General features: G+C 44.4%; 1 protein-coding gene across 1 annotated transcript in view; it reads left to right on the top strand.

Moving 5' to 3' along the window:
* The first annotated feature begins 273 nt into the window (after nucleotides 1-273).
* The window catches only part of LOC129703037 (calcipressin-1-like), an 84,125-nt gene continuing 57,764 nt past the window's right edge, over nucleotides 274-26,634 (top strand). The window contains exon 1 of the mRNA XM_055645219.1: nucleotides 274-537. Within this exon, the coding sequence (XP_055501194.1) occupies nucleotides 289-537 (249 nt within the window). The 5' untranslated portion in view covers nucleotides 274-288. The remainder of the gene's footprint in view (nucleotides 538-26,634) is intronic.

Below are 26,634 nucleotides of genomic sequence, written 5' to 3'. Positions count from 1 at the left end.
GAGAGAGAAAGAAGGGGAGGTCGAGCGAGAGAGAGAGAGAGAGAGGGGGGAAGGAAGGGAAGGGGAGGTAGAGAGAGAGAGAAAGAGAGAGAGGAAGAAGGAAGGGGGAGGGGAGGGTAGAGAGAGAGAGAAGAGAGAGAGTGGAAGAAGGGAAGGGGAGGGAGAGAGGAAGAAGGGGAGGAGAGGTAGAGAGAGAGAGAGAGAAAAAGAAGGGGAGGTCGAGAGAGAGAGAGAGAGAGAGAGGGGAAGAAGGGGAGGGGGAAGAGACAGAGAATTAAAAAACCCACAATGACGGTGGCGAACAACGGCGAGAGCGAGGAGAGGAGCGTGGTGAACGCGGAGGACATGGAGCGGGAGGGCGGCGAGGAGGAGGCGGCGGCGGCGGCGGGCGGGGATGGGGAATGCAGCAGCGGGCTACAGGCCGGAGCTCAGCCCCAGGCGGCCGGGCAGCTGCTGGGCTCACAGCTGGACGACTTGCCCACCTCCACCATCGCCTGCAACGTGGACGAGAGGGTGTTCGTGGACGCCTTGTACCGGGTAAGCTACCTGTCGGTGCCGGTGTGGACGCCGGGGCCTCGGGGGGGGGAACAGGCCGCCATCCTTCCAGGTTACAGCAGGAAGGCCGCGGCTTATTCTTTCATTCACAAACACTTCTGCTGCTCACTACAACCCCAAGCTCTATAATTTTGTCTGTGTGTGTGTGTGTCTTTGTGTGTGTGTGTGTCTGTGTGTGTGTGTGTGTGTGTCTGTGTGTGTGTGTGTGTGTGTGTGTGTGTGTGTCTGTGTGTGTGTGTGTGTGTGTGTGTGTGTGTGTGTGTGTGTGTGTGTGTGTGTGTGTCTCTGTGTGTGTTTCTGTGTGTGTGTGTCTGTGTGTGTGTCTGTGTGTGTGTCTGTCTGTGTGTGTGTGTGTGTCTGTGTGTGTGTGTGTGTGTGTGTGTGTGTGTTTCTGTGTGTGTGTGTGTGTGTGTGTGTTTGTGTGTGTGTGTGTGTCTCTGTGTGTGTGTGTGTGTGTGTGTGTGTGTGTGTGTGTGTGTGTGTGTGTCTCTGTGTGTGTGTGTGTGTGTGTGTGTGTCTCTGTGTGTGTGTGTGTGTGTGTGTGTGTGTGTGTGTGTGTGTCTCTGTGTGTGTGTGTGTGTGTGTGTGTGTGTGTGTGTGTGTGTGTGTGTGTGTTGTGTGTGTGTGTGTGTGTGTGTGTGTGTGTGTGTGTGTGTGTGTGTGTGTGTGTGTGTGTGTGTGTGTGTGTGTGTGTGTGTGTGTCTGTGTGTGTGTGTGTGTGTGTGTGTGTCTCTGTGTGTGTGTGTGTCTCTGTGTGTGTGTGTGTGTGTGTGTGTGTGTGTGTGTGTGTGTGTACAAATGAAAGGACACCGACATTTAATTATTTTACTAATAATCTGTGGAGCAAATTGTCAAGAAGGACATCACACACTGCTGAATTGTGAGCTTTGCACCATGCATCAATGTGTTAAGAGTGTATGTATTATTGTCATATGTCCCAGATAGAACAACTACATTCTGTTTTTGCAAACACCAAGTTCTCTCATTTTGTGGATCAGAATTGAAAAGGGCAGCAGAAAGCCGATTGTTTAATGTGTGGAGCAAATAGTGGGGAAATGACACTGGAGAACGTGCAAAATGCATCGATTTGTCAAGAGTGTTTTATTGCCATATATCTACTACAAGATAAAACAATTACATTCCTGCTTGCAGTTTTTTTCCCAAACACCAAGGTCTCTAATTTTGTTGAGCAGAAACGAAAGGACACTGGAAACGGCAGGTTCATTAATTTGTGGAGCAAATTGTGGAGAAATGGCCCTGGAGAACGTGCAAAAGGCATCAATTTGTTAAAAGTGTTTTATTGCCATATGTCCCAGATAGAACAATGACATGTTTACTTGTCTTTGCTTCCACAAGGGTTATTTGGTTGCCTAACATTATTTTTTTCCAGCGAGTTGTCATATGTGGATTAAATTTACTAAATTACTTTATGGAGTAGAAATAAAAGGACACTGGTAAATTCAGAGCTTTCAATGCATCAGTTTGTCTTTACATCCACAAGTGTTATATTGGTTACCTTGCATTATTATTTCTTGCAGTTGACATATGTGAATTACATTTATTAAATTACCTTGTGGAGCAGAAACGATGGGACACTGGCAAATTCAGAGCTTGCAATGTACCATTTTGTTTTTGCTTCCACAAGTGGTATTTTCGTTGTCCTTCATTATCTTTTCCTAAGAGTTGTCATGTGTGCATTATATTTACTAAATTACTTTGTGGAGCAGATATGAAAAGACACTGGTAAATTGAGATTTTGCAACGCTGTTTAAGCTTTAATACATTAATTTTTCTTTACTTCCAATAGTGTATTTTGGTTACCCAACATATTTTTTTTTTCCTAAGAGGTATCATATGTGAATTATATTTATTAAATTACCTTGAGGAGCAGAAACGAAAGGACACTGGTGAAGTCGGAGCTTGCAATGTATAATGTTTTTACTTTCACAATTGCTATTTTGGTTGTCCTTCATTAACTTTTCCTAAGAGTTGTTATATGTGGATTACATTTACTAAATTTAGTTGTGGAGCAGAAATAAATAGACACTGGTGAATCGAGAGCTTTCAATGGATTAATTTGTCTTTACTTGCACTAGTCCAGTTTTGGTTGCCTGTCAATATTTTTCTACAAAAGGAGTTGTCATATGTGGATTACATTTACTAAATTACTTTGTGGAGCAGAAATGAATAGACACTGGAAAATTGAGATTTTGCAATGCATTAATTTGTCTTTACTTCCTTTAGAGCAATTTTAGTTGCCCTTCATTATATTGTTTTCCTAAGAGTTATTTATTACATGTGGATTATATTTGCGAAATGAAAGGACATTGGTGAATTGAGAGCTTGCAATACATCAGTTTGCCTTTACTTCCACTATTCCTGTTTTGGTTGTCTTTCGTTATTTTTGTTTTCCCAAAAAGAGTTGCCATATTTGGATTATATTTACTAAATTACTTTGCATAATTTAAGAAGGAACTGCAGATGCTGGAAAATCGAAGGTAAACAAAAATGCTGGAGAATTTCAGTGGGTGAGGCAGCATCTATGGAGCGAAGGAAATAGGCGACGTTTCGGTTCGAGACCCAGAAGGGTCTCGACCCGAAACGTTGCATATTTCCTTCTGAAGAAGGGTCTCGACCCAAAACATCGCCTATTTCCTTCTGAAGAAGGGTCTCGACCCGAAACTTCACCTATTTCCTTCTGAACAAGTGTCTCGACCGAAACGTCGCCTATTTCCTTCGCTCCATAGATGCTGCCTCACCCGCTGAGTTTCTCCAGCATTTTTGTCCATAAGCCAGCGATTTTGTTCCCCCAACTCGTCATTTGACTGCAAATGGGGTAATGCAACTAATCTTAGATTTTATTTTTGTTCCATTGGACTGCCAGGAAAGAAATTGCCATCTGGTACTGTTTATTGAACAATAATCATCAAATTCATCACACAATTAAAGCTGGTAATATTAAGTTTATATGTGAAGGCAACATCTATAGGTAAATCAGATAGTTCACTTCCTGTCATGATTATTTTGTGTCAATTAGTTTCCACATTTAAAAAAAACATTCAGCATCGGTGGTTCTTTAACAGAACCTGCAAGATTTTTTTATGCTTTGTTTTTCACATGTTTTTGCTGTAGCTACTTGTGGGTTTTACGTCCACATGCGACTTGCAAAATACCTATGTATTTCATTGGCTTCCAATTGCATACCGGTAGGTCATTTTGCCTGAAACACATTTCATTCTGCATTGGGTTATGCAAATGTAAAACGAGTTCCTAATTTGTTAGTGTGGCAGTGTACCTGCGTTAGTGACCTCAGCTTCTGCTTTTAGCTGGAGTCACTCAGCGGATCAGGCAGCATCTCTGGAGAACATGGATAGGTGTTGGTTCAGGTTGAGCCCCAACTTCAGACCTGAAACGACACCTTCCCATGTTCTCCAGGGACGCTGCATGACCCACTGAGTTACTTCAGCACTTTGTGTCTCCTTTCGTAAACCAGAATCTGCAGTCCCTTGTATTTTTATACTATGTTTTACGGTGATCTAGAATTAGGTTTATAATTATACCATGTGCAAAGGTACAATGAAAGGTTTTGTTCTGCATGCCATCCAAACAAATATGCTATAAGTAAATACAATCAAGTCAAACTCGCATATGATGGGAAGTAGATTCCGGGTGTAGAATATAGTTGTCAGCATTGTAGTGTAATAGTTCCATAGACAAAGTCCAATGTCCACAATGAGGTAAAGGTGAATTGAACCATACCCTATCTAATGGAAGAATTGTTCAGAAGCCTGATATCAGAGGTTCAATCTAGTTTATTGTCACGTGTACCGAGGTACAGTGAAAATCTTTTGCTGCATGCTATCGAGACTGCAGAAAGACAATACATGATTACAATTGAACTATTTACAATGTATAGATACATGATAAGGGAATAACGTTTGGTGCAAGATTAAGCCAGCAAAGTCCGATTAAGGATAGTCCGAGGGTCTCCAATGAGGTTGATAGTAGTTCAGCACTGCTCTCTGGTTGTGGTGGGATGATTCAGTTGCCTGATAACAGATAAGAGGTGAGGAAGCTGTTCCTGAGTCATGCCGGCAAGCTTGATTTTGTTCCCATTACAAATGCCACTTGCATGACCAACATCCATTGGCACTTTATTCTTGCCTGACTAAATTTAGAAGTGCAGAATCTATAACTGTATCTTGGATTGAATTGTACAGCTCAATTTACATAGCATTGTACTTTATTGAAAATGATTTGATTATCGTTATTGGTTTAATTGAAGTGTATTCAAATAGAATTACAAAATTGGTTGACTTTTAAATTCTTGATGAATTTAAATTCTAGATTTAGATTATTTAGATCTAGATTCAGCCACAAAGCTGTCACTACACTTTACATTCTTTGTAAAAAAATCTGACTATTTTTATAAACGTGTTTTTTTTTTTTTTGCTGGACATCATAACACATAAGTTGCAGACTTTCGTCTACTTGGAAAGAAGAACGAATGCCTGACATACCATTAAGTTAACAAGCTCGCTGCATTTTGTATATCAGAGACCAAATCAACGCCCAGAAATATGTAGCAATTTGCAAAGCTCCTCTCGCCGATGCTGGTGATGGTTAAATTTTAATGGTGGAAGGTTTATGGGGCATTGGTGTTGTCTGCTATCATCAAAAAGGTTATCGATGAGTTAAATAGAGTTTATTTTGCAATAGTTGCATTGCCCGTGTGTACTCGCAATGCAACAGTCTCCTCATCCTCCGCCCTTGTGGAAATATGAAATGCTACTTAGAGTCATACAGCGTGGAAACAGGACCTTCGGCCCAATTTGCCCACCACACCGACCAACATGTCCCAGCTACACAAGTCCCGCCCGCATTTGATCCATATCCCTCCAAACCTATCCTTTCCATGTACCTGTATAACTGTTTCTTAAATGTTGGGATAGTCTCTGCCTCCACCACCTCTTCTGGCAGCTTGTTCCATGCACCCACCACCCTTTGAGTGAAAAAATGACCCCTCAGGTTCCTATTAAATCTTTTCCCCTTTGTGTTAAACCTATGAGCTCTGGTCCTCGATTCACCTACTCTGGGCAAAAGACTCAGTGCATCGACCCGGTCTATTCCTCTCCTGGTTCAGCTAATGCTCTCTGACCTTACCTTTATACCCATGAAGAGTGCTTTGTATTTTCCATTGTTGTAAACTTGCAGTATAGCTTCATAACATTATTAAGGTTTGGTACAATTGATCTATAGGGGGGGCACAGTGGAGCAATGGCAGAGTTCCTGCCTTAGTGCCAGAGACCCGGGTTTGATCCTGACTATGGGTGCAGTCTGTACGGAGTTTGTACGTTCTTCCTGTGACCACGTGGGTTTTCTCCTGTTGCTCCAGTTTCCTTACACATCCAAAGATGTACAGGTTTGTTGGTTAATTGGATATTGTAAATAGTCCCTAGTATGTGGGATAGTGTGCTAGTGTACAGGGTAATCATTGGTTGGTGTGGGCTGAAGGGCCTGTTTCTACATCGTATATCTGAATCACCCTACCACAATGAGAGCAGGCATGAACTACCATCTGCCTCATTGGGGACCCTCAGACTATCTTTGATCCGACTTTACTGGATTTACCTTGCACAAAATGTTATAACCTTACCATGCATCTGTACACTGTAAATGGCTAGATTGTAATCACGTATTGTCTTTCCGCTGACTGGTTAGCACGCAACAAAAGCTTTTCGCTGTACCTCCATTCATGTGACAATAAACTAAACTGAACTGGTCGAAAGTCTATAAGCAAAGGAAACAAATACATTGTACCAACTTCACTTTTAAGAAATCAAGATGTAGGAAAATGTGACTTTTTTTGCAACTCCATCTCAATGAGTGAGATTTGATCCACTGTATCTGTGTGGACAGCTGCCCACCCAGTATACAAGGCCACAGACCCATAAAGGTGATTAGATGTTGGTCTTTATTATCTGGTATATGGGATATAAGTGCATGGAGATCATGGTGCAATGAAGTAAAACTTAGATTAGGTCACACCTGGAGTATTGTGCACAATGCTGGTCTCCAAAAATGGAAAGTGTATACAGTGTGTTCAAAATGGTTTGGGTAAATTGGAATGCTTTGTGACTTTATCGGCATCCTTTATGTGGTGATTCTATGCATACCTTGGTTATGCAGAACAAAGAATATCAATTCACAGGTTATATTTATAGGAGTAGAATTAGGACATTCGGCCCATCGAGTCTACTCCGCCATTCAATCATAGCTAATCTATACCTCTTAATCCCATTTTTTTTCCTGCCTTCTCCCCATAACCCTTGACACCCGTTCTAATCACGAATTTGTCTATCTCTGCCTTAAAAATATCCACTGACTTGGCTTCCATAGCCCTCTGTGGCACTGAGTTCCACAGATTAACTACCCTCTGACTATAGATGTTCCTCCTCACCTCATTACTAAAAGAGCGCCCTTTAATTCTGAGGCTATGACCTCTGGTCCTAGACTCTCCCACCAGTGGAAACATCCTTTCCACATCCACTCTATCTATGCCTTTCATTATTCTGTAAGTTTCAATGAGGTTTCTCCCCTTCCACAACCTTCTAAACTCCAGCGAGTAGAGGCCCAGTGCTGTCAAATGCTCATCATATGCTAACCCATTAATTCCTGGAATTATTCTTGTCACATGTGACAATCAAGCTTCATTCATTCATTCATTCATTCATTCATTCATTCATTCATTCATTCATTCATGTCCACCACTGATTTTCTGACACCCTTGGTTCCAGAATCTTATTATCTGTTTTGTTAGACCAACACAGGTCACTGCCTCTGGGTGGGGGAGATACGGACCTGCAAATTCGGCCTCGGAAGGCGTCTATGGCAAGGGTTCCCAATCTGGGGCAACTTTTCGCAAGTAAACTTACCCCGGGTGTAAATTTCGCCTACCCCGGGGGTACATTTGTTGATTCTGGATTTGTTAAAAACAGTATTTTTAACATTTTCCCTTTGCCGGTTGCTTTATTATGGTAGAAGTGTAAACTCAAATTACTGAACAAAACAGGGTGGGGGTAAATTTTAGAAAAGTTGCCAGGGAGTAAACGGGACGAAAAAGGTTGGGAGCCCCTGGTCTATGGGAAAGGATAGAAACATAGAAAATAGGTGTAGGAGTAGCCATTCGGCCCTTTGAGCCTGCACCGCCATTCAATATGATCATGGCTGATCATCCAACTCAGTATCCCGTACCTGCCTTCTCTCCATACGCCCTGATCCCTTTTGCCACAAGGGCCACATCTAACTCCTTCTTAAACATAGCCAATGAACTGGCCTCAACCACCTTCTGTGGCAGAGAATTCCAGAGACTCACCACTCTTTGTGTGAGAAATGTTTTTCTCATCTCGGTCCTAAAAGACTTCCCCCTTATCCTTAAACTGTAACCCCTTGTTCTGGACTTCCCCAACATTGGGAACAATCTTCCTGCATCTAGCCTGTCCAACCCCTTAAGAATTTTGTAAGTTTCTATAAGATCCCCCCTCAATCTTCCAAATTCTAGCGAGTACAAGCCGAGTCTATCCAGTCTTTCTGCATATGAAAGTCCTGACATCCCAGGAATCAGTCTGGTGAACCTTCTCTGTACCCCCTCTATGGCAAGAATGTCTTTCCTCAGATTAGGAGACAAAAACTGTACACAATACTCCAGGTGTGGTCTCACCAAGACCCTGTACAACTGCAGTAGAACCTCCATGCTCCTATACTCAAATCCTTTTGCTACGAATGCTAACATACCGGATCTGCCGGCTCTGGCCAAACCGCAGTTCCAGAGCCCCAGCTGCTGGAAGCGGATCCGTCCCTCCGATCGGTGCGGAAGTCCCAATGAGGTCGAGATCGGCCACCTCACCCGGCCTAGATGCCGCGTTTTCAGGCTTGACTACCAGGGAGGATTTCAAGTGCGCCCTCCTGAATTTGTCCGGATTAAAGGAGGTGCCGGATCACCAGTTGCCGGAAAATGTGCGGTGGACCTGTAATTACACTGAAGGAGATTCACCAGAATATTGACTGAGGTAGAATGCCTCAGTTACAGGGAGTGGTTGGATAGACCGGGTTTGTATTTGGACAAGCAGAGCCCAGGGGACTAATAAAGGCATACAAATTACGAGGGACAAACTTTCCCCCATAATGGAGACATGTAAAACCAGAGGGTATAAATTTAGGTTTACCAGAGGAATTTATTTTTGTTCAGCAGAATGGTTGCAGTCTTGTATTGTATTGTATTGCATTCAAATTTATTGTCATTGTCTCAATTTGAGACAACGAAATGAATTTCCCTTACAGGCAGTATCATAAAAAAATCTCATAAATAAATAAATGATACAGATTAAGTGGCTTAATAAATATTCCTTGAAATGAGTATTTAATGGTGGCATGGATGTGATGGGACACAACCCTATTTCTGTGTAGGCACCAAGGTGCGGATGGCACCTAAATTGAAGATGCCACCCCTCCTGGAGTAACTCGTGCGGCAGGACAGGCCTTCATCACCTGGAGCGAAGGAATTGGTGACGTTTTCAGGGTCGAGACCCTTCTTTATCCTCAGATCCGATTCAGATCCAGATGGTGAGTAATCCTCCTCATTGTCCCGTGTACAGATACAGCCGCCTCCCGCGGAGTCTGCAGCTGCATTTAGGCTGAGCCGGGCAGTCATCTCCCTTGAAGAGCGACATAGGGCAGAACGCGACCCCCGGTTTGAGCTCCGGTCGATCCCGGCAGGAAATAAATAATAAGGGGGGGGGGGGGGTGGGTGGTGGTGACTGAATAATTGGCAGTCACCGAGGAACGTTGTTGAAGTAGAGTGACAGCCCGCCGGAAAGAAGCTGTTCACTCGACCTGCTTTATTCGGCAAATAAACAAAAAAAACAGAAAGATACCGGGCTGTAGGTGGACCTGTAGACACCAGCCTCCCGGATGTAATACCAGTCTGGTAAACTGTCCATGGTTGGTGGTGGTGGGTACTTGGCGATGCTGAAAGCGCACCTCCGCAGACAGATTAAGTTGCTTTGGACAGACTATTGGATGGTGGCGTGGAACCGGTGATGCGCCAAAGCCCTATTTTCTGTGTAGGAAGGACCCTCTGGTCAAATTGAAGATGGACCAAAATCCGGTCGTAACTCAGAGCAGTTTGCATCTCTGGAGCGAAGGAATGTGATGCACGTTTTGGTCGAGATGCTCTTTATCCCTATTTCTGTGCTCTGACTAACCTGTAAGCAAAGAATCTCCAATACTGATACACAAGTACTGTGTACCTTCGACAAAATATACTGTCGTTACTTGCCTAAGGTACTCGAAGAGCATTCCCCGGGCCACCAACCTCTACTACCAATAAGGACATGAGTGACAAATTCAATGATTGTTTTAGTATGTGTACCAAGGTACAGTGACATTCCTCTTTTGCATACAGATTAGTTAGATTATTGCCGTACATAAACACAATTCCTGATTAAGTACAGGATGCATAGAAACTGCCCACTGAGATTAAGATTCTCAAACCAAGTTCAAGTTCAAGTGAGTTTATTGTCATGTGTCCCTGTATAGGACAATGAAAATCTTGCTTTGCTTAAGCACAATACAATACAATACAATACAATACAATGTTTTATTTGTCACATTGCACAAAAAGTGCAAGTGAAATGATACGTCAGCAGCGATACAATGATAAAGGGCACAAACACACACAAAAGCACAATAAAAATTTAACATAAACATCCACCACACACAGAACATAGTAGGCATTTACTACAACACAGATAAGTGTGTCCATATACCATGATATAAATATATACACACATGAATAAACTGATAAAGTGCAAATAACAGAAAATGGGTTCATAATAATCAGAGTTTTAGCTTTGTGGCAGTATCGTAGCCGATGAGGTTTACCCGATGCGCGATTAATGCTTAATTTTAAAAATAAAAAATAATAATCAGAGTTTTGTCCGAGCCAGGTTTAATAGCCTGATGGCTGTGGGGAAGTAGCTATTCCTGAACCTGGTTGTTGCATATTCCTTTTCTCCAGAGATCGAGCACTTTGTGTTTATGCACTGAGCCCATATTCAAGAGTCGCCAGGTTTAGGCGCCATTTTCAAAGTCCCAGCAAGGAATAGAAGTAGAATTAGGCCATTCGGCCCCTCGAGACTACACCATTCAATCATAGCTGATCTATCTCTCCCTCCTAACCCAATTCTCCTGCCTTCTCCCCATAATCCGTTGCCTCCATCCGGAGCGTCCAGCGAACCGTCGTCCCTCTCATCGACCGGCCGCCTTCAGCCTTGGTGTCCCGGGGTTGCCCTCCTGCAGCCGACCCCGAGGGTGTAAAAGGTAGAACTGCCGCTGCCTTCTCACCGCCCTTTGCCCAGCATCCACCACCCTCGCTCTCCACCCTCGTCTGTGGTTCCCAGTCCTCAGGGGCAAGTAGGAGATGAGAAGAGCCTTGGAAAAGCCCCCCACTGCAGGCGGGTTCCCTAGCCTTGCAGCGGGAGAGACTGGCCTGCCATGGGGTACGAGCCCAGATGCACAGCATCAAGGGAGCACCTACAACAGAGGTCCAGGTGCAGCCTGTGTCTGGAGAATGGTAGAGTATTGGCAACTCCAATATAGTCTAATAAAAGTGTTATTTTAGAAATGTGCTCCAAACTGTGGAGTCATAAAGACTTGCTTATAAAAGAGGAATTTAGGATTGAATCCACAGGCACCTGGGATGGACAAACGCAAGAATCGATTTATAATTGTCATGTGCACTTAGACACATAGAAACACTGTTTTGATCATGTTCATAAGTGATAGGAGCTGAATTTGGCCATTAAGTCTACGCCATTCATTCATTGCTGATCTATCTCTCCCTCCAAACCCCTTCTCCTGCCTTGCCCCCATAACCTCTGAAACCTGTACTAATCAATAATATCTCTATCTGCGCCTTAAATATATCCACTGTCTTGGTCTCCACAACCTTCTGTGGCAAAGAATTACACAGATTCACCACCCTCCGACTAAAGAGGGTTTTGCGGGCTATCCAGGCAAATGAAACCATACATGAGCACAACAGATAGTTTAATTTAGAAAATACAGTGCACAAACAGGCCCTTCGGCCCACCGAGTCCATACAGTAGTTTAGTTTATTATTATCATGTATACCAAGGTACAGTGAAAAGCTTTTGTTTGCATTCTATCCAGTCAGCGAAAAGACTATTGTATGAATCCAATCATGCCCTGCACAGGTATAGGATAAAGGTACAACATTTAGTGCAAGATATAAGGTGGGCCCGATCCACTCTCTGAACAACCGCGCCGCCAACAACCAGAACACACCCTGGTAGGCTCGACTCACTCCACAGGACTTACAGGGGCTGCGGAGAAGTCGGGCGGCGAGGCCAGTCTGGGCCGAAGGAGCCTCAGCGGCGGTGGCGATGGGAGCCTCAGCGATCAGTGGTGGATGAGCATGAGGAGAGGGGGGGATGGGAGGACAATCGTTTGTCTTTTTTTTTCTCACCTTTAATTTAATTTTCATGTTTTCGTGTGCCTTGTGTGTTGTGAGTGTTGGCAGACCAATTTCCCTCCGGGGATGAGTTTTATTGTATCATATAACATTGGAGTCCCATAAAGTCTGATTAAAGAAACATCAAAGGACTCCAATGTGGTAGGTCAGGACCACACTCGAACTGATGAGAGTTGCCGGATAACGGCTCGGAAGAAACTGTTCCTGAATCTGGACGCTAGGAAATGGTTAGTTTTGCCATCAATCAATGGCTTTGGAATCCACATCAAATTAACCTGGTCAGTAGTTGGAGAAGAGTTTCGTAAGGAATAATGTGTAGAAAGGAGCTGTAGATGCCGGTGTATACCAAAGGTAGACACAAAGCGCTGGAGTACCTCAGCAGATCAGACCTCATCTTTATTTTTGATTAGAGATACAGCACAGAAAAAAGCCCTTTAGCCCACCGAGTCCACTCCGACCAGCAATCACTGCACACTTACACTATCCTGCACAATCTTTTACAAAACCTCCACAGTCACTGGGAGAGGTCTGCCTCGGAGGGTGGTGGAGGCAGGTTCACTGGATGCTTTCAAGAGAGTGCTAGATAGGGCTCTTAAAAATAGCGGAATCAGGGGATATGGGGAGAAGGCAGGAACGAGGTACTGATTGGGGATGATCAGCCATGATCACATTGAATGGCCATGCTGGCTCGAAGGGCCGAATGGCCTACTCTTGCACCTATTGTCTATTGTACAAACTCCGTACAGACAGCACCCGTGGTCAGGATCGAACCCGGGACTCTGGCGCCGTAAGACAGCAACTCTACCGCGACGCCTCTGGAGAAAAAGAACGTGTGACGTTTCTGGTCGGGATACCGGGGTCCGGATAGTTTAGTAGAAGATGCGTGACCCGCTGAGTTACTCCAGCACTTTGTGTGTGTCTCTCTTCGTAAGGAGGAATCTCTGGCAGCTGTGGTTACTGAAATCCTGCTTTGGCAATGAGAGTGGATATCAGTGATGACGATCTGTTGTTGCAATGCATGCAAAATGAAACAAATTAAACTTATTATGCAAGAAGCATGGAGCTCAACATCAAAGCCCGTTGACCTAAACATTTTTTGCAGCTATTAGACTAATGACCGCACCATTTCAAAATGTCCTGCTACAGTTGTCTTTCCACTGAAGGTCGTGGAAAGTCAGTTCTGGTCTATTCAAACCTGAAGTGGATTAGCAGCCCTTGTTGAAAAGAAAAATAAGTTAAATTCAATGGTGACACAAGGAGCTGAAGTAACTCAGCGGGTCAGCCAGCAGGCCTGGAGATCATGGATAGGTGACTTTTCAGGTAAGGACCCTTCACGCAGCTTACACCCCAGCGGGACTTCTCTAACTCCAAATAGCCCTTGCATTCCCTCTCACCCCACCCCCTCCCCCTTCCCAGTTCACCCACCAGTCTTACTGTCTCCGACTACATTTTATCTCCATCCCGCTCACTCCCCTGACAGCAGTCTGAAGAAGGGTCTCGACCCGAAACGTCACCCATTCCTGCTCTACAGAGATGATGCTGAGTTACTCCAGATGTCCCGCTGACTTACTCCAGCATTTAGTGTCTAACTCCAGTATGAATATTGATTTCTCTAACTTCAAGTAACCCCGGCATTCCCTCTCTCTCCAATGCTCCCCCACCCAAGTTGCACCAGCTTCGCGTTTTCACCCAACAAACAGCTAACTATGGCCTGTTTCCTATATCATCGTTACTTTTTTTGCATATCTTTCATTCATTGTTCTATATCTCTTTGTCATCGTCTATATCTCTTGTTTTCCCTTTCCCCTGACTGGAGTGAAGAAGGGTCCCGACCCGAAACGTCACCCATTCCTTCTCTCCGGAGATGCTGGCTGTCCCGCTGAACTACTCCAGCATTTTGTGTCTATCTTCACCAATCCATGTTCTCCAACGATGCTGCCTGGTTGGTCTTCCCAGGTTAAAGGTCTCCTCGTGTAATATATATAATGTCTTAAATGTGGTGTAAATCTGCATTAAAACATCACTGGTGCCTGTTCAGAAATAAAAAGGCAATTTAACCGCTATATTCCTTGGAGCGAGAGATAAAATGTAATTGGACTCGAGGTTTTCAATGACAATTTTAGGTTTAGATTTATTATTGTCACGGTGGTGCAACTGTAGAGCTGCTGCCTAAAGCCCCTGTCCCACTTAGGAAACCTGAACGGAAACCTCTGGAGACTTTGCGCCCCACCCAAGATTTCCATGCGGTTCCCGGAGGTTTTTGTCAGTCTCCCTACCTGCTTCCACTACCTGTAACCTCCGGCAACCACCTGCAACCTCTAGGGAACCGCACGGAAACCTTGGGTGGGGCGCAAAGTCTCCAGAGGTTTCCGTTCAGGTTTCCTAAGTGGGACAGGGGCATTACAGCATTTACAGCACCGGAGACCTGGGCTCGATCCCGACTATGGGTGCTGTCTGTACGGAGTTCGTACGTTCTCCCTGTGACTGCGTGGGTTTTCTCCGAGATCTTCGATTTCTTCCCACACTCCAAAGACGTGCAGGTATGTAGGGTAATTGGCTTGGTGTATGTACAAATTGCCCCTAGTGTGCCTAGGATAGTGTTAATGTGCGGGGGTCAGTGCGGACTTGGTGGGCCGAAGGGTCTGTTTCTACGCTGTATAAACAAAACTAAAAAAAACAATGTAATGAAAAGCTTTGTTTTGCCTGCTATCCAAACCAGATCAGATATCGCATGCATCAATACAATCAGTTCAAACTCAAGTACAATAGATTGAGCAAAGGGGAAGATACAGAGTGCAGAATATAGTTCTCAGCATTGTAGTGGATCAGTTACTTGGACAAAGTCCAATGTCCATAATGGGGTAGAGGTGAATTGCACAGTACCCTAGTTTGTGGAAGGACTGTTCAGAAGCAAACAGTGCCTGCTGGTGCACTGAGTTCCTGTTGCAGTTTGATTTTTTGTGTTTAAAATAAGTCTTAACCGGACTTCTGAACTTGACAATATTATTTAGAGCTATATTTGGGCAATTGGCTTGATTTTTTTTTTTTTATGTGCAAAATGCATTTATCATTTTGGGAAACTAATATAATCTCTCTTCTGGCACCCACAGTCTCTGAGATTTATGTAAAGGACACACAGTACTGGATAACTCAGCCAGTCGGGCAGCATGTCTGGAGATCGTGGGTAGGTGAGACTACTTCTCGATGTTCTCTGGAGATGCTGCCTGATCCGTTGAGTTAGTCCTACTGTCACATTTGCTTGTGTTGCATCACTGTGCCACTAGATGTCATCTTCCATTCAGGAACAGTGATTGCTGCTGCTGGTTTATGAGCAGCTGTGCTTGCACTGAGTTGGCACCTCCACAAGTGTACAAAGAGAAAATGAGTTTAGTTTCAGGATAAAACGCGGTAACAGGCCCTTCAGCCCACTGAGTCCGCACTGACCAGCAATCCCCATACACTAGTACTGTACTACATACTTGGGACAATTTACAGATTTTACCAAAGCCAATTAATCTACAAACCCATACGTCTTTGGAGTGTGGGAGGAAACCAAAGCGCCTGGAGAAAACCCACGCAGTCACAAGGATAACGTACAAACTCCAAACAGACAAGCACCCGTGGTCGGGATCGAACCCGGGTCACTGCCGCTGTAAGACAGCAAGTCTACCACTGCGCAACCGTAAATTGTCAGGAGAAAGAAGAAATATGGTATATATGAATATCGTATAAGTCAGTCATTAATGATAACATTGTAGTGAGCTGATAGAATCCTTTACAAAAAAATTTGGGGAGAGTAATTATATAAATATGCAGTCTGAAAAAGGGTGTCAATCCAAAACGTCACCTATCGATGTTTTTTCCAGAGATGCTGCCTAACCTGCTGCGTTACTCCAGCACCTTGTATCCTTTGATCGACTGAAAATACCGAAGTAACTCAGCGGGTCAGGCAGCATCTTTGGAGAGAAGGAATAGGCGACGTTTCGGGTCGAGATCCTTCTTCAGACTGAAACGCCACCTATTCCTTTTCCCCAGAGATGCTGCCTGACCCGCTGAGTTACTCCAGCATTTGGCGCCCACCTTCGATGTAAACCAGCATCTGCAGTTCCTTCCTACACACTTTGTGTCTTTTTGTGGATTAACCAGCATCTGCAGTTCTTCGTTTCTGCATTGGGTCAAATTCCGCTGAATCACAGCAGAATTTCCAGTAAAGGCACTGGATTTTGCCAGAATTATGACTGTGCTCTGTGCAGACTTTATGCTCTGTGTTCAAAGACATTCCTTTCTCTCCCCCCCCCCCCCCCCCCCCCCCCCCCCCAAGTGAAATTAAATCAGTGCGGCTTCATTTATAACAGAGGATTAAATACGTGAAGAAAAACAAATGTGCAGCAATCTTGAGATAAGGCTGCGTCGCAATAAAATAATAATTGTATTATAACAAGGTCCAATGTGGCAGAACAGCCCATCTTCAGTATGATTATTATCGTATCCCTGTAATGTAATGGAAACTTCAGCTGCAAATGTCCTGATGCGTTATGGAAACGGTCATTTCACAAGCTGTTGGTATAGAATGGAAGCTATTGTTCAATGTTTCCACCACTTCAACCATGACTTGTGTGTAAAGCTAAATTTAGTGCCGTACTTTGGAGTTGGAGCCGTAGAGAGGTACATACAGAAATGGGCCCTTCGAATGACCGAGTCCACATAAACCATTAACCACCCACTTACAATAATCCTACATTAACCCCGTTTTCTATTCCCTTTAGACTTTAGAGATGTAGCGTAGAAACAGGCCCTTCAGCTCACCGACTCTGAACCAGCCAACAATCCCCGTACACTAGCACCATCCTACACACTAGGGACAATTTATAGAGCCTTTAGATTTTAGACTTTAGAGATAGAGCGTGTAAGCAGACCCTTCAGCCCACTGTGCTGAACAGCAATTCCTGTATACTAGCACCATCCGACACACTAGGGACATTTTTTAAAACTATTTTACAGAAGCCAATAAACCTACAAACCTGTACGTCTTTGGAGTGTGGGAGGAAATAAGTTCAAGTCAAGTTCAAATGAGTTTATTGTCATGTGTCCCTGATAGGACAATGAAATTCTTGCTTTGCTTCAGTACACAGAACGTAGTAGGCATTTCTCCAGACGGAGCACCCGGAGAAAACCCACGCGGTCACAGGGAGAACGTACAAACTCCTTACAGACAGCACACGTAGTCAGGATCGAACCCTGGTCTCTGGCGCTGTAAGGCAGTACCTCTACCGCTGCGCCACTGTGCCACCATTTACTACCAGGATTCAACCACTTACTGACAGAAGCAATTTACACTGGCATAGTAATCTACACACATCTATGAGAGGAAACTGAGCAGGGAGGTTCTACTGCAGTTGTACAGGATCTTGGTGAGACCACACCTGGAGTATTGCGTACAGTTTTGGTCTCCAAATCTGAGGAAGGACATTATTGCCGTAGAGGGAGTGCAGAGAAGGTTCACCAGACTGATTCCTGGGATGTCAGCACTGTCTTATGAAGAAAGACTGGATAGACTTGGTTTATACTCTCTAGAATTTAGGAGATTGAGAGGGGATCTTATAGAAACTTATAAAATTCTTAAGGGGTTGGACAGGCTAGATGCAGGAAGATTGCTCCCGATGTTGGGGAAGTCCAGGACAAGGGGTCACAGCTTAAGGATAAGGGGGAAATCCTTTAAAACCGAGATGAGAAGAACCTTTTTCACACAGAGAGTGGTGAGTCTCTGGAACTCTCTGCCGCAGAGGGTAGTCGAGGCCAGTTCATTGGCTATATTTAAGAGGGAGTTAGATGTGGCCCTTGTGGCTAAGGGGATCAGAGGGTATGGAGAGAAGGCATGTACGGGATACTGAGTTGGATGATCAGCCATGATCATATTGAATGGCTGTGCAGGCTCGAAGGGCCGAATGGCCTACTCCTGCACCTAATTTCTATGTTTCTAGGAAACTGATGTTACCAGGGACACACAGATAGTGCACAAGGTCGGGATTGAACCCTGGTCTCCGGAGCTGTGATTTAGGGTCTCCATTAGTTTTGGGTCAGGACCCTTCTTCAGACTCATTGATTGAAAGGGGTAAGAAGAAGTCTGAAGAAGGGTTCCAACCCAAAACGCCATCTATTTTTCTCCAGGGATGCTGCCTGACCCGCTGAGCTACTCCCAGCATTTGATGTCTATCCTCGGCATAAACCAGCATCTGCAGTTCCTTCCAACACACAATGATATTGTTATTACTTTTAGCTCCCATTAATTCTCAAAATTCAGCCGAGCGTGACTCTATTGCTACATAAGTAGTTGTTGAGTGGCAATTGAGATTGTTGACATATTGGCAAATACATGAGGGACGGGTGAAACTTTGTTATAAAAGCTTTAGTTGCTAGATTTGGAGTGCTGTAAAGTGGTGGTCACAAGTTTTTAAAAAAAAATTGATGTACAGGGAAAGAACAGGATTTTAATTATCAGCAATATTAATTTGTGACGGTATGTATTGCAACCTTGGGTTTGTTTTACTGGTAAAGAAGGAGTTGGAGAAAAAAAGAGTTGGAGTAATCTTACAGATAATTTGGTCATGTGCCCAACCACAGAAACAGACTTCCTTTCATTTGGGTCATAGCCTCAAGGAGATTTCATTATCCGCCTGCAACTTGGCTGATCAGGTTTTTGGAAGTTCTGAAATATAATATCCAAGCAATAAAATCTCATGTTCGTGTTATTCATTTTATTGGAATCTCTATTAACTCTGGAAATGGCAGTATTTAATTCCATCCCAATTTGTCCTTGGTAAGGTGCTATGAATTGTCCCCCATCCCTCTGGTGATGGTCTTCCCACACTTTGGTCATTGGTTCAGGAGTTTAGAGATACAACGTGGAAGCAGGCCCTTCGGCCCACCGAGTCCACGCCGACCAATGATCCCCGTACACTACCACTATCCTACAAACTGCTGACCATTTACAATTTTTACCAAAGCCAATTTTAACCTGCACACCTGTACATCTTTGGAGTTTGGGTGGAAACCAGAGCACCCGGCGAAAACCCACGCAGGTCACGGAGAGAATGTACAAACCACGTACAGATCCACAATCCCGTAGTCGGGATTGAACCTGTGAGGCAGCAACTCTACTGCTGTGCTGCCCCATTCCCGGTGATAATGAAGGAACTGAGTTATTTTCTAGATCAGGATGGTGTGTAAACTGGAAGGGAGCCGACAGATGGTTTGCACCCTGTTAAAGTTTGGTGAGAATGGGGTGTCTATCATATGGGCTGCCTTGGGCTAAATGGTGCTGAGCTTCAGTGTTTAGTTATTTGTTTAGTTAAGTTTAGAGATACAGTGCGATAACGGGCCCTTCGGCCCACCGAGTCCGCACCAACTAGCAATCCCTGCACACTAACACTATCCTATACGAGGGACAATTTTTACATTTGTGCCAAGCCAATCAAACTACAAACCTGTACGTCTGTGGAGTGTGGGAGGAAACCAAGGTCATCGGAGAAAACCTACACAGGTCATGGGGAGAACGTACAGACTATGGCACCCTGCCGTGTTGTTGGATGTGCACTCACCCTGGCCATTAAGGAGTATTCCATCGCTCTCCTGTCATGTATGTTGGCGATGGCAGTGGGACGTTGGGGTATGGAGAAAAGAATCACTCATTGCCAGATATCCAGCCTCTGACTTGCTCTTAGAGCTTTACAAGGATGCTGCCAGGACCTGAGGGCCTGAGCAATGACAGGCGAGGATTATTCCTTGGAGTGCAGGAGAATGAGAGGTGATGTTAGTTGACGTTATAGAGGTGTGTATAAGATTATGAGGGGAATAGATGGTATAGATGCCGTGTCTTTTACACAGAGTAGGGGAATTAAGAACCTGAGGACATGGGTTTAAGGTGAGACGGGGAAAGATTTAGTAGGAACCTGAGGGGTAGCTTTTGGTGGAGAGTATATGGAACGAGCTGCCGGAGGAGGTAGTTGAGGCATATAAACTATCATGATGTTTAAGAGACAGTTGGACAGGTACATTGATAGGATAGGTTCAGAGGTATATGGGCCAAACGCTGACAGGTGGGACTAGTGTAGATGGGGCAGGTTGGGCCAAAGGGCATGTTTCCACACTGTATGACTCTGTGGTTGTATGTCTTTAATATTACAGCCAGTGTGTTTTCTTGTTCCTACTGCCTTGGCTGGATCCACAATTATCCAGATTTTATGGGCTCGGGCTCAAGTAGACATTCCTTCACTGAACTCACTACCTGCTGCAGACACTGGTAACTGCGGCCTAAAGAGCTCTGAACGAACGAATGACTGAATGAATGATGCTTTATTTTCACATGTGACAAGTCACAGTAATATTATTTGTTTGGCATATGCAAGGTATGCAAAGAGTTACCACATAAAGGGCACCGACAAAGTTACAAAGTCTTCAATTTTACTTGCATCATTTACCCTGCCAGCTAGGTCAATGATGGCGATCAAGTTGTATTGAAGTCTCCCACTAAAAGGCCTCAAAATGTACTTTTAGTGCTGCGGTCAAGAGCCTCTCGGTGTGAAGGAACACTGACTCCTCACTTGAAGGATAAGTGTAGGTGGTAATTGGGAGGAGGTTTCCTTGCCCGCACTTGACCTAATGACATGAAACTTCTGGGGTTTTGAGATTAATGTTGAGGATTCCCATACTCTGTCCTGCCCAATATATCATTCTTCCACCTCTCAAGTGGATCTCTCCTGCTAATGAAAGAGGACATACATACCCACGGATAAATCTGGCACGTTTCTACTATGAGATGATTCTATGAGAATGACCATATTAGGCTATTGCTGGTTTGGGATGGGTCTCCCAATTTAGACATCAGTCCCCAGATGTTTCTGAGGAGGACATCGCAAAAACAACTTTAGTTTAGTTTAGAGGTACAGTGCGGGCACAGGCACGTCGGCCCACCGTGTCCACTCCGACCAGCGATCCCTACGCTATACTACACACACTAGGGACAATTTTACAATTATGCCAAGCCAATTAACTTGCAAACCTGTAAGTCTTTGGCGAGTGGGAGGAAACCGGAGAAAACCCCTGCAGGTCACGGGGAGAACGTACAAATCCGTACAGACAGCACCCGTAATCGGGATCAAACCTGGGTCTGTGGTGCTGTAAGGCAGCAACTCTACCCCTCTGCCCTGTGTCTCGATTTATTGCCCAGATCAATGCCAGATCATCTGTCTGCTTTTATTCCTTCTGTTTCAATTTAGCGGATCTATCGTGGTAACATAATTATTCTTCAAAGAGCGTTTCAGATTCAACCATTCTAATGGTTCCGGAGGCACGTAGACCAGATCAGGCATAGATGGCAGATTTCTTACTTTGAAGGACGTGATTGAATCAGATGTTTTGTTTCTTGGATAATTGAGAGGTTTTGTGGTAATCATTACTAATGACAAAAGTGACTTTGTTTCATTTCCATCAGCTGCCATGGTGGAGTTTAAACTGTGGATTGTTGGCCCTTGCAGAATCCAGCACAACCACTGCACTGCCACCGTAGCACCTTTTTCTTTTGGTAATGCAATCAAATTGATCGTAGGACTTTATGGATCCTAGTGTGTTGTTCAAAAATATCCAATATCTGGTTATATTGCACTGCTATTCGAGTGCTATTACTGTGCATAAACCTGTGTAGTAATCCCCTTTACACCAGTATCTACACTGCAAAGATACATTAGATAAAAGGCAACTTTTGATGTCCCAATACAGGTGTGTTTTTACACAAATAAGATTAGTGCTGATACATGATTACACATAAGATAGGCACAAAACGCTGGAGTAACAGTGTGTCCGACAGCATCTCTGTTAGAAAAGATGATGTCTGACCCACTGAGTTACTCCAGCGTTTTGTATCTATCTTCAGTTTAAACCAACATCTGCAGTTCTTTCCTACACGTGATTGCACTACTATTGTTTGTTTTGCACAGCTATTAAAGTATTTCTTATCGATTTATTCAGGCTCCCCGCTGCAATTGTGTTGTTACAATTTAGTTGTACTTTTAAATAATTTCATGTTTATGCCGCAAAGTGGCTTCAGGAAGTAATGTTATTTATTGATGACATTTTTCTGGTACGTGATCAAAGCTCCCTCTACGGTAATGAAAGGCACTCCCTTTTTCCATTATAATACTTATCTGGACTCTTGTGCAAATATATATCAATTCCTAAACTGTGTTTACTTGATGGTTCTTTCGTGATTTGAACCCTCATTGTGTAGTTCAACCAAGATAGTTTCCATCAATTTATCTTTATGGCGCAATTATTTCAAATAGTTTCCTTTCTTGGGTTAGATGACAAACTAGTGGGTGAGAATCTTCTAGCTGTGATGATTCTTCTTATTTAATTTCTCTACCTCTGGTAGTGAAACTGCTGTAATGGAGGTCTTATTTTTGTGGCTATTTTCAATTATTTAATTGGTGGTTAATTGGTGGTGGGCAATGAGAACGATGTGAGGACCCGGCGGGGGGGGGGGGGGGGAGAAAACCAATGGGGACCCGGCAATGGGCCACCCATGCCCACAATATGCGGCAGATCTGGTTCGCTGCTGTGAGCAGAAGTTAAAACTCTTCGATTGAATTTTTTTAGTAATTTTGCCATTGCCAGAACGCTGCGGTCCTGACTACGGATGCTTGTCTCTACGGAGTTTGTACATTCACCCAGTGACCTGCGTGGGTTTTCCCCGGGTACTCCGGTATCCTCCCACACTCTAACGACGTACAGGTTTGTAGGTTAATTGGCTTCGGTAAAATTGAAAATTGTCCCTAGTTTGTGGACGATGGTGTTAGTGTACGGAGGTCGCTGGTCGGCGTTGACTCGGTGGGTGGAAGGTGCCTGTTTCGGCGCTGTATCTCTAAACGAAACTAAAGCAATCTGATAACAAAGGAATGCTTATATGCCTTTGTGAAATCTGTTACGGGTTCTTCAGTTCAGTTTAGTTTATTGTCGCGTGTACCGAGGTACAGTGAAAAGCTTTTGTGTGCTATCCAGTCAGCAAAAAGACAATACATGATTACAATCGATCCATTTACAGTGTATAGATACATGATAAAGGAATAACGTATAGTGCAAAGGTGATCAATGATAGTCCGAGGGTCATCAAAGAGGTAGATAGTAGTTCAGCACTGCTCTCTGGTTGTGGTAGGATGATTCAGCTGCTTGATAACAGCTGGGAAGAAACTGTCCCTGAATCTGGAGGTGTGCATTTTCACACCTATACATTTTGGTTGATGGGAGAGGGGGGGAAGAGGGAGTGGCCTGGGTGCGACTCGTCCTTGATTATGCTGCTGGCCTTGCCGAGGCAGCGTGAGGTATAAATGGAGTCAATAGCAGTGAAGTTGGTTTGTGATGGTCTGGGCTGCGTCCACAATTAGCTGCAATTTCTTGCGGTCTTGGTGGAGCTGTTCCCAAACCAAGCTGTGATGCATCCTGATAAACACAAAATGCTGGAGTACCTCAGTGGGTGAGGCAGCATCTATAGAGGGAAGGAACGGGTGACTTTTCGGGTCTGGACCCTTCTTCAGTCTGAAGGATTCCGACCCAAAGCGGCACCTATTTTTCTCCAGAGATGCTGTCTCACCCGCTGAGTTACTCCAGCATTTTGTGTCTGCCTATTACCAGCATCTGCAGTCCTTTCTTACACATGCATCCTGATAAAATGCTTTCTATGGTGCATCTGTAGAAGTTGGTGTTACTCGTAGGGGACATGCCAAACTTCCTAGGTCTTCTAAGGAATTAGAGGTGCTTTCTTGGTCATTGCTTCAATATAGGTGGTCCAGGAGAACTTGTTGGTGATATTGACTCCAAGGAATTTGAAGTTTTCGACCATCTCTACTTTGGCACCTATACACGCACTGCGACTTTGTGTTCCAGCTTCATAGGACGTTTGTGCGACTGCACCGGGAAAATTGTGTGCAGTTCGGGTCTCCATTCAAAAGCAAGGCTCTGTACCTAGAGAGGGTGCATTAAAGATATTGCCTGGACTCGCAGGCTTCAGTACTGAGGAAAGATTGGATGGGTTGGGATTGTTTTACCTGGAATGAAGAAGGCTGAGGGATGACCTGATGGAGGTACATAAAATCACGAGGAACACAGAGAAGATGCATGGTCAGTCTATTTCTCAGGCTCGTGGAGTCTAACACTAGGGGTCATCGGCCAAGGATGTGGACCGTACACGGCCGACAGCGGTGAAGAACACATGGCTACGCTTGGCCAGGCCGACCCTGCAACGCCGCCAGGACAACAGACCTTCATGGTCAGGTCAAGATCCCTGCACTTACAACAGCTGGGACTTGAAGATGGCGCCATGTGACAAAGTATCAAGTGTCAAGGTGTGAGAGGAAAGAATTAAAGGGAAGCTGAGGGGTGATTTTTTTGGAACAGTGTGGCGAATATATGGAATGAGCTGCCTGAGACATTTGGACGGGTCCGTGGGAAGGAGAGGTTTAGAGATGTATGGATCAAACACTGGCAAATAAGACTAATTCACAGAGGCACCTTGGTTGGCATGGATGAGTTGAGTCAAAGTCACCTCCCCCTTCCCAGTTCTCCGACCAGTCTTACCATCTCTGACTACATTTTATCTGTTTGCTTTGTTGTTACCTTTTCCAAAATTAACAATGTTCTATTCTACATTTTCCATGATCTCCATTCCCTTTGTCCTGTTTTCACATCTTACGCATCCTTATCTATACACTTCCGTACCTCCCACTCCCCTGACATTAGTCTGAAGAAAAGTCTCGATCGGAAATGTCAGCCATTCCTTCTCTCCAGAGATGCTGCCTGTCCCGCTGAGTTCCTCCAGCATTTTCTGTCCATTTTCGATTTCCTACGAATTGAGTCAAAGGGCCAGTTTCTGTCCAGTGCATCTCTAATTCTTAAAGAAAATGTGTCTAGTTCCACCATAAAGAGGCGTTGATCGGTGACTCTTGCACATGGGCCCTGGGCTGTTTCTGTGCATTATGTACCTAATCGGGGATTGTACTTATGTGCGGCAATAATCTTACTGATCTGTATTGCCAAAATAAACCCACTGTACCTTGGTACATGTGATAATATAAGAACCATTGAATAAATTTGAACATTGTGTTATCTTGTGTATTAATAAGCAAGTGTTGTTCTTATAAAATAAAGCTCTTGGCTTGGAGGGAACGTTTTTTTCCCTCCTTTAAAATAGATTGGGAAAAAATAGCCAGATGTTATCAGTTTACTGAACGTGTCAAGAACGGCTTGTTGAACACGGCTAAAGTTGTTCTCCATCAATGAATTATTGATGAAACTGAATTACATAATTGGGAGAGAACATCGTGTAATGTGTCATGTCACCTTTTACAGCTGATTCAGTTAGCACTCTCGTTCTCCAGAAGATATCCCGACTGCTGAGTCCACCAGTGTAAGTGTTTGGTTCTGCCCCTCATCAAAGTAGTTGGCCATGGATCAAATGGGGCAGAACCGGCAAAGCTGTCTCGCTTTTTCTTGAGGGTGAGGCGAAAAGTTTCTATTTTTAAGGTAGAGATAGAAAGATTCTTGGTTCAATGGTTTATTTCGTGTCGCGCGTACCATACAGATGTTGCATACTGATCCGCAACACTATCCCGTACATAAACACAATCACCCCTTTATGGTTTAGTTTAGAGATGCAGCATTGAAACAGGCCCTTCGGCCCACACATTAACACTATCCTGCACCCACTAGGGACAAATTTTACATTTACCAAGCCAAGTAACCTACAGGCCTGTACGTCTTTTGGAATGTGGGAGGAAACCGAAGATCGCGGAGAAAACCCACGCAGGTCATGGGGAGAACGTACAAACTCCGTACAAACAGCACCCATAATCGGGATCGAACCCGGGTCTCTGGCGCTGCATTCGCTGTAAGGCAGCAACTCTACCATTGCGCCACCGTGACAGTTGGTGCAGCATGCTCAGAGCCATCCGCCAAGTCCATGTTCAAAAGGCTACATTTTACAGTCCCAGCTGCAGCTGGCCACAAAGGCCCGTTGCAGCCGTCCTCCTCCATTTCGGTCGTCCCGCGAATCGTCGCCCCTCTCCATGCCTAGCCCTCTTCGTCACTGGTCTCTTTAGAAGCATGGAAAAATAGGTGCAGGAGTAGGCCATTTGGCCCTTTGAGCCAGCAACGCCATTCAATATGATCATGGCTAATCATCTAAAATCAGTACCCTGTTCCTGCTTTTCCCCATCTCCCTTGATTACTTTAGCCTTAAGAGCTAAATCTAACTCTCTTGAAAACATCCAGCCTCCACTGCCTTCTGTGGCAGATAATTTCACAGATTCACAACTCTCTGGGTGAAGAAGTTTTTTCCTCATCTAAATGACCTACCCCTTATTCTTAAACTGTGACCCCTGGTTCTGGACTCTCCCAACACCAGGAACATTTTTCCTGCATCTAGCCTGTCCAATCCTAATTTTTATGTTTCTATAAGATTCCCTCTCATCCTTCTAAAT

The sequence above is a fragment of the Leucoraja erinacea genome, chromosome 13, assembly GCF_028641065.1.
Source record: "Leucoraja erinacea ecotype New England chromosome 13, Leri_hhj_1, whole genome shotgun sequence".
In the NCBI taxonomy this organism is placed as follows: domain Eukaryota; kingdom Metazoa; phylum Chordata; class Chondrichthyes; order Rajiformes; family Rajidae; genus Leucoraja; species Leucoraja erinaceus.
Note: the sequence above shows the minus strand (reverse complement) of the source record. Positions and strands in the feature narration are given on the sequence as shown.